The 9,074-nt window shown below is 44.0% G+C and overlaps 1 protein-coding gene across 1 annotated transcript; it reads left to right on the top strand.

Moving 5' to 3' along the window:
• The first annotated feature begins 270 nt into the window (after positions 1-270).
• On the top strand, positions 271-3,477 carry LOC121304676 (peptidase inhibitor 16-like). The gene is made up of 5 exons (XM_041235944.1): positions 271-521; positions 1,511-1,729; positions 2,103-2,212; positions 2,309-2,397; positions 2,959-3,477. The coding sequence occupies exons 1-5, from the start codon at positions 366-368 to the stop codon at positions 3,237-3,239; spliced, it is 855 nt and encodes a 284-aa protein (XP_041091878.1). The 5' UTR covers positions 271-365; the 3' UTR covers positions 3,240-3,477.
• The last annotated feature ends 5,597 nt before the right edge of the window (positions 3,478-9,074 follow it).

Here is a 9,074-nt window from a genome sequence, read left to right as displayed (position 1 = left end):
GTTCATGTAATGCTGTCAGTAGAGATATTTCTTAACATTTCTTCAGTAAAACCCCTGGTGTTCCACCAATAAAGACTTATGACCTCTCACTTTGATTATTCATCTGAGAGGGTGTCCTGTGTGTGTGTGTGTGTGTGTTTGTGTGTGGGTGGGTGGTGTGTCTGGGTTTGTGCGTGTGGGTGCGTGTGTGTGTGTGTGCATGTGCGTGTGTGTGTGTGTGTGTGTGTGACCATGCAGTGTGCTGGTGTGCTCTAAGACAGCAGCAGAGGCAGCAGCCACAGCAGCTAGAGCGTTCCTCCAGGAGCTGGGTGTTCCCACTTTATAATAGGCTGCCTGCCTCTCAGCTGTGTTAGTGGACAGGCAGAATGCAGAGTGGAGAGCTGGTGTGGGGGCTGCTGCTCGCCCTGCTCTGGGGGGGACAGTGCTGGGGTCTCACAGAGGAAGAGAAAAGCAGCATTGTCCTCCAGCACAATGCCCTGCGCTCTCAGGTCAGCCCCAGCGCCACCAACATGCAGCTCATGGTAAGTGAAAGGAGCTCCATGTGCCCAGCACCTTCCAGAGGGGCTGGGATTGCACATGGATCTTAAAACTTTAGGGCAAGTTTATATGTATTTGTCCCTGTCTCTATATACATAATATTAGTTTTATATTGTTTCCCAAAGAGGACGCTTGCTTATTGCAGACAAGCTTGTCTATTTGATCCTGGAACATGTGCGTTGCATTATTTCTGGAGTTAACTGCTTCAGTTATCACTCGCTGGCCAGAAGAGCCGTCCGCACTGACAGCGTGCAACTGCTGGGAAAGCCACACTAGGGGCTGCTGGGTGGGGAGCGGATCAATTTACAGACGTGTTGCTCCAGCAAAAGTGACACCAGATCCCAACACTGGAAGACAACAGCTCACCCCTTGCAGCTAAATTTAAACAGCTTGGGGGCTTTTAAAATGCTGCAAAGAAAGGACGAAGCAGCCAATTGAAAGCCAGCGTTTTGAAATGTCATAGCGAATTAAAGGACATGCAGCCCATAGTATATTTACAGGTACTGTTATGACATGGCCCCTACAGGAATCTTTATGTGTGATATACATTCATGCAATATACAGTATTTTTATTTTTATTTTGGTTGATTTAAAATGTTACTTTACCTCACCTGACGTTTCTTAACATTCCATTTCTAATTCTGTTTGATATTCCTGTTATTGTTTGATACTCTATCATTGTCTCTGTTTAGATCACTGTCTACTCAAACTATTCACAAAATTCGTTTTTGCAATCGTCTTTCTAAAAGCTGAATTTCTGAAGTTAGCTTGTCTAAAGCATCACCTACAGGGAGGTGCGACTGTAATATCTGCCCCTCCTTCAACTGGGGCTAAAATGTGAGTTGGCAAGTGGAAAATACTGCTTTCAGAGAGGACAGAATTCACAGCTACGCACACCTAGGTGGTCATTTCTAAACGAAGTGAACGCATCCACATTTGAAATGTTGAAAAGCACATTGTGTGTTTGTGTTAGAAATGGGACTCTGCGCTGGAGGCGATGGCTGCTCAGTACGCCACCGCCTGCATATGGGACCACAACCCTGAGAGGGGGGAGACGGGGGAGAACCTGTTCCTGACCAGCGGGCAGCTGAACGGGACTCACGTGGTGCAGAACTGGTACAACGAGCACCTGGACTATACCTTCCACACAGGCAGCTGCACGCCTGGGAAGATGTGTGGCCACTACACCCAGGTGAGAGACCCGAACCCTGCCTTGACAGGAGGAAAACACCTGAACTTCCCAGTTCTCTAGCAGCTCTTCTGTTTGAAGGCCGGCTGTCTCTTTCCTTCCACTCCGTGTGTTTGTGTGAGCTTGCGTTTTTCCCATAGTCATACTATGCATTTACCAGTTTGACATTTTTTAATATGCTTTCCCTTACCTCCCTGGATTTTACAATGCTTATCTATGATTTATAACTGCACAGTGAGGTGATAAACTGACAAGGAAACACACACGCTAACAAACAAACGTCTGTCAAATTGCCAGCTTTCTTTTTTTCCTACTTCATAAAATAATAAAAGAAAAACCTAATTTTACATTGAATGACTGAGTTTTTTTTTTTCAGGTGGTCTGGGCAAACAGCAACAGAGTTGGGTGTGGAGAACACTTCTGTGAGACAGTGCAGGGGATAGAGCAGCCGAGACTCACAATGCTGGTGTGCAATTACTACCCCAAGTGAGTGAAGAGGTGTTGCACTTCTGTATCGCAGAAACGCTCGATAGAGCCAATTGTTCTGCATTTAAACCCTGTCCCATCTGCTTCTGCTTCTAGAGGCAATTACCGGGGCATGAAACCGTACGTGTCAGGACCCTCCTGTTCAAGATGCCCCCCAGACCACATCTGTGTTGAGAAGCTCTGTGGTAAGTCCTGCTGGAGATTCATCAGAAGTGGAAGTGCAGGGATGAGAGTAAGACTCCCATTGCATAGCAGTGTGATCCATTCCTGGATTTACTATGAGCTTTTAATAAGACGCACCTGAGCTTGTTCCCTGTACACTGGGGCTAATCAAGCTTGGACTCAGTAAACTACAGGAGTCTTAACAGCATTATAACGTGCAAGACAGAGAGCACGACCTGCGAAGGGTTAAAAAACCATTGCAGCACAAAAAAGGGCTGCAGTATATTGGGAAATTTGTGTTTACTTTATAAACCAGATTGTAGAAAAGCTTGCACAACATTCCTTTGGAGTGGCACCTCCTAACACAATCCAAAATGGAATGCTGCAAAACTAATAACGAACAACCCAGGAGCACTGTTGATTAAATGTATCTTGTTAGTTTGGCAACATTCCCAGTTTTATATATATATATATATATATATATATATATATATATATATATATATATATATATATATATACATTTTTACATTGCCTTGCAGTGTACAGATCTTGAAAAGCACATTGTTTTTTGTTTTTTTCAGATGCTGGGCAGCCATCCACGACTGTGCTGTATGACACAGATCACACAGACGCTAATCTGGGGACGAGCCCCAGCTGGGAGCCGCAGTCTGACAGCTCTCTAGAGAGCAGCTCCGCTCCAGGGACCCCTCCCTACAGCGACGAGGAGATCGGCAGCGAGGAGGCAGAGGTGGATCATGCAGACTCTTCGGAAGAGAGGCCCGGAGCCGGGCGGGGCACTGTGAACCAGTCATGTGCCAAAGGGATCCTGGCTGTAATCCTGCTCACTGTGTGCATGCTGTAAATTGTAGGGTACAGACTCTTCCCCATCTCCTTTAACCTCAATCAGCCCTCCATTAGCACTGTTGATGATGCTTTACAACAGACCCCCGTCAGACCTCTGCTGTTGTTCTGCGGCTGTGATGAACACCTTCTAACAGAACTGGAAAGGTGTGCATGCCGCTATTGGGTTAACAGTAATACATTGCAGAGCAATTGTATATTTCTTTGTATATATGAATAAAGAGGAAGTATGACAACGACACGCTCGTCAATGTGTTTCACACGTTTAGAAAAGAAGTCGTGTAACTAATCAAAGTTACCAGACTTATAAAGGAGTCTCTACCGGATGTTAAAAGATTTGCTGCTTTGTTTGCAACTTAACTTCCCAGAGTCTTCGACGGTTCCCTTCACTAATATATTACACCAGCATCGTCTCATCCTATTAACAGAGAAACACATATCCTGAACTCTATGTAAACCCTAAATTAGGAAAAGCTTGAAAGAATAGTTACAAGTATGGCAATCGCGTGAACATCGGTGTGTGACTCCATGTTCACTGTGCAGGTGTGTGACTCCATGTTCACTGTGCAGGTGTGTGACTCCGTGTTCACTGTGCAGGTGTGTGACTCCGTGTTCACTGTGCAGGTGTGTGACTCCGTGTTCACTGTGCAGGTGACTCCATGTTCACTGTGCAGGTGACTCCCTGTTCACTGTGCAGGTGTGTGACTCTGTGTTCACTGTGCAGGTGACTCCATGTTCACTGTGCAGGTGTGTGACTCCGTGTTCACTGTGCAGGTGTGTGACTCCGTGTTCACTGTGCAGGTGACTCCATGTTCACTGTGCAGGTGTGTGACTCCATGTTCACTGTGCAGGTGACTCTGTGTTCACTGTGCAGGTGTGTGACTCCATGTTCACTGTGCAGGTGTGTGACTCCATGTTCACTGTGCAGGTGACTCCATGTTCACTGTGCAGGTGACTCCATGTTCACTGTTCAGGTGTGTGACTCCATGTTCACTGTGCAGGTGTGTGACTCCATGTTCCCTGTTCCAGTTGACTCCATGTTCACTGTGCAGGTGACTCTTGGGTACTGGGTTTCCTCATTTTGTATAAATAATATCTCCCCCAATTCAGATTCCCTACACCACAGGTAATCCTTCTCCCCTGTGAATACGTCTCCCAAGAGAGAGAGAGAGAGAGATCCAGCTCCCTGACTCTCATGACAGGGCTGAAATCCTCTCCCAGAAAGAAAGAGAGATCCAGCTCCCTGACTCCCATGACAGGGCTGAAATCCTCTCCCAGAGAGAGAGATCCAGCTCCCTGACTCCCATGACAGGGCTGAAATCCTCTCCCAGAGAGAGAGAGAGAGAGATCCAGCTCCCTGACTCTCATGACAGGGCTGAAATCCTCTCCCAGAGAGAGAGAGAGAGATCCAGCTCCCTGGCTCCCCTATGATAGGGCTGGTTATCCAGCACAGAGATGTGTGTCTTGTTAAGGTGCAGTAGCATCGATGTCACCACCAGGGAGCAGCAGAGCAAAGGATAAATACTCTACCCCCCCACCCCACCCCCCACCCTGCAAACGTTTTAAAAGCCAAAACAAGGATATCAATGCCTTAGTTAAAATTAGATCCTAGAGCCGGTAATAAGATCTACTGCATTTCCCTGATAAAAGCCAAGCAATTTGTAATAGAGTGTTGTAAGGTTTCATCTACATTCTAAATACGTATATGTGCCCTTTTAAAAGGTAAATAACTGTGAGATTATTGAAACGCTCTTTGTGCTTAATGTTTGGGGTTTCAGAATACTATATTAGCAACACACCCTTATTTCTGCAGGCGTTTGAAACATTTTGTGGCTTAGCCTAGCTTTTGTGGTCTTGCGTGTAAATGACTAGTATTCATTCCTGGAAGGAGGGTGAATGGCTGGTTGAATTAGTGATTCTGCTTGTAAAGTATGAGGGTTCAGAAACTAAGCATCTACACTAATGCCAGCTCAGACATACCCTCCATTGCGAGATGAGATGAGATGAGGCTTTGATAATAACGTCTACTCTGAAGCCACTGAAGAGACGCTCTGCGCTGCTCTATTCAAAACTATGTGCCTCTCTGCTGTTTCCACAAGAAAGATTTTGTTAGTTTTGACAATCTTTGTCCAGAAAATTCTATGTAAAGAAGTCAATCTTTAAGTGTGACAAAGGCAGGATAAAGCACACAAGGATTGAAGGGAAAGATGCAGTTATGACTGATTTATTCAAAATATATAAACCAGCATGACGGGCTATCAGATAATCACACGAAGGTTAACGGCACACATGTGCAGGGTGTGCAGACAGCTTGTGTCACGCATCCCTTCACAATAAGAACAGCACAGTGACAAACTTGGGGGCCACCAATCACAGGTCTTGTTGCAATCAAAAATGTCTCGAGGCCTATGAATTGAGGACTTTTACAGAATTAAAGAAGCAGTTAAAATAAAAATCCCTGCAAAAAGAAATAGCATTCGATCTGAACTGCTTTTGTTTTCTTGTAAACAGAGACAGTGGGAGAGACGCTTTTCATTAGAGATTTGGTCCCGGGGGAGCCCTCCCCATTGAAGATCGCTGGGAAGGCCTGGCAGGTACAGCAATTCAGCTCCAATGAACGCTTCAACATGGGATCGGTCCCTGGGCATGTTCCATTCCATTCATCTCACAATCCTCCAATCGGGAACACACCAAAGACGTTCTCAATTGCATTAGGTTTTCCATAACAAAATAGACATGTAATATATAAATAAATAAATAAATAAAACAACCAGTTCTCTGCAGGTATTTCTCAGCGGTGCGTTTGTTATTAGCCAGGTTTCACAGTGGGGTTTCTGTATGCAGGACTCGACTGTGCAGTTGACTCATGTACAAAGGGTATAGACTGTATTCATTTTGTATTCATACCTATGGACGGATGCATTTTTGGTCATTTTATATATTCCAAACTTAAAATACTGTAGTAGATATAAGATTATTAAGTACGTCACAGGAACCAGATTAATAAATTGCATTTGTATATATTAATATTTAAACATGTCACTTTCATAAAATGTCCCACACGACAAAGATATAAAATATATTTTAAATATAAATATATCATGAAATCCTACCTACTCCACTGTATATCTGAAATAGGTAAGTATTGTTCATGTATGTTTGGCATGGGAGAGGACAGGGAGGGGGTCCTGGGTCACAGGATTCACAAACCCATTAAGCATAGGAACACAATTTCCAAAGCCTCATGTCAAATTTCCAGAGATACTTAATCCCAAAAGTTTTGTGTACAAAGGCATTGTAATCTGAGGTGTGACCAACAGTCTTTTTAAAAGCATTGTGTGTGTATTTGTGTGGTTGCTTTTTATAGTGTCACAGTTGGAAATCCAATCCTACCTTGTCCTGGTGATATATAAAGTAAAAATCCAGGAGAAATTCAACTCACTGACACAGCATTCAGTCAGACTGACCACCAAACCAGCAGGCTTTCAACATGGCAACAATTCTCTTCTGCAGAGGTAAGATAGCTTAAGGAATCATAAATTGACTGTTGGAAAAAGTGTCACTGACCTGCGCACCTAAATATTGAAAAGACATTCCCTTTAAACAGCCCGTCTAGCTGTGTGAATAAGGGCCAAGGTTTTAATGAGGAATCATAGTTATTGTCGTTGTGTGTCTAATGTTTAATAATGACACTAAATATTGTTTTAGTAACTATTGAATCTCTTATGAGTAGGACTTTTCCCTTTTCATTCTAAAACTGCAAGAAACTTAAGTCAAATAAATACGTGTTTTAAAATGTTTGTCTCCCTGACATCTAGGGATTCTAGAGATTTATGAGAGAGTGTGTGCAGGATCTCTCTGTCTCTCTCTCTCTCTCTCTCTCTCTCTCTCTCTCTCTCTCTCTCTCTCTGCACACTGTACATTAATACCAGATCATAAACCATCCTGAAGCTGCAGTACAGTAATACAGTTGCTGTCCTTGTTTCATTTTCTAGGAGTGGTAGCTACACTGATGATTCTGCATTCAGGTGAGCTCCTTCCATTGCAACCTTCTAATGAAAACCCCTCTGCTTGCATAGTGTGGAGAGGGCATTTTAATGAAAGCTTTCATTTCTGGAAGAAAGCTCCTAAGGTATGGCGATGGCCTGTCATCAGGAGAGGATTCAGGTAGCTTTCCTCACTAGCGCGAATGAGTGCCTGTCTTAAATATCGTGCCTAACTCTGTGTCTGCGTGTGTGTGTGTGTGCGTGTGTGTGTGAAGCTGGACTTTGTGAACCCTGCTGAAGGTGTCAAGGTAAAAAGCAAGACACAGATAAGAGGGAATTCATGATCTCCTTCTTTTATCCAGCCAACACAGCATTCGACCCAAATGTCTGCGTGGGCAAACCAAGCCAGTTCTTTGCTGATCCCATAGATGTAAAGGGTTTCTATAGCTGTGAAGGGGGGCACGCCGTCCACCACAGCTGCCAAAAAGGGGAAGTCTTCGAACCAAAGGTTGGAAACTGTGTTGTTCCTCTCATTGCCCCCACCCCTGGCTTCTGCATCCTGAAACATGATGGCATCTACAAAGACCCCACCAACAAAGCCGGCTTCTACAAGTGTGTGAGCGGAGTTACGTTTTATCAGATCTGCCAGCGCCCCCTGCTGTTTAACTCCAGTGCTTCAACGTGCGAACTGGAGGCCAGCCCACAGCCCCACACTGTAACCGTGCCCCCTTTAAAACTCTGGAGAATGAAGACCAGACGTTCGCCGATCACCACAGCAAGGAAGGAAACCAGAGATAGGCCGTGTACTCAGAAGCCGTATTTGTGTTAAGAAAATGGTCAGGTTAGCAGATGCAATCCCAATGCAATCTGTGTATAGGCTAATGAGAGGCTATGAGAAATTGCAACGTGAAATGTAAAGGCAGTTATCATGTTTAACATCAAGAGCATGGCAAACAGATACAGTACAGATGGGCATCAAGGGCCCGGTTTTGAATGAAGACCCTAAATACACTATCATAAATCTGTTACACTTCATTCTAACGATCCACTGCTAAGCATGACCAGTTGCTAACTAATTACAGAGCTAATTGAAATGTAATCAGTAGATGATTTATGAACCCAAAGCACATATAAATACCTACTAATTACTATATTGTAGCCCCGATTAGTTTGCAATTACATGTTTAATTATCTAATGGATAAGTATGTACCTAATCATCTCATAGCTGTTATACAGCAGAATTAAATTGCTGTTATTTGTTTGCAAATTGCTGTTATGTGTTTGTTGTTTTTGTTTGTACTATTCTGTGCATTTGCTGTGCTTTACCGCCGTTAAGCACGTTTTTCAAATGATTTATCACACCTGCCTGTGATTTACCATGCAATGACTATGCTTCCCAGTGGTGTGGATTCATGTGTGGAGTGGAATGAGGATCTCTGTATATTCTGTACAGGCCTTCATAGGTCATTACATGATTGCAGTGGATTTTTTTTTTTTTTTTAAGGAATCCGAATTAACCATGAATAATGTAAAAATCATCACAATCACACCCTCTCCTGATAATAATAATAATGTGCGTGCGTGCGACACTGCCTGCTTCAATCTGATTCTGAGCTCCTGCGCAATGTGATACTTACGCTTGTATTGTTACATTTTGGTAGCTACAGTTACTCGAGATGTGTATTATTTTTGCTGTTATCGACAGAGCCGTCTCAAGGCTCCCAAGAAGCCCTGACCCCACTCCACAGAATCTATCTCGTAGGTACAGGATAGTTTCCCGTAAGTACGTGATAATACTTATGCAGTGGACGCGTTAAGTAACTGAGCCGCTCGGAGCAGGAGCGCTCAG

This window comes from Polyodon spathula, chromosome 39 (genome assembly GCF_017654505.1).
Source record: "Polyodon spathula isolate WHYD16114869_AA chromosome 39, ASM1765450v1, whole genome shotgun sequence".
Taxonomy (NCBI): Eukaryota; Metazoa; Chordata; class Actinopteri; order Acipenseriformes; family Polyodontidae; genus Polyodon; species Polyodon spathula.
Note: the sequence above shows the minus strand (reverse complement) of the source record. Positions and strands in the feature narration are given on the sequence as shown.

Coding starts and splice junctions, on each gene's coding strand:
- LOC121304676 (XM_041235944.1), top strand. CDS start 366: ATGCAGAGTGGAGAGCTGGTGTGGGGGCTGCTGCTCGCCCTGCTCTGG. Junction 522..1,510: donor CCACCAACATGCAGCTCATG/GTAAGTGAAAGG, acceptor TGTTTGTGTTAG/AAATGGGACTCTGCGCTGGA. Junction 1,730..2,102: donor TGTGTGGCCACTACACCCAG/GTGAGAGACCCG, acceptor TTTTTTTTTCAG/GTGGTCTGGGCAAACAGCAA.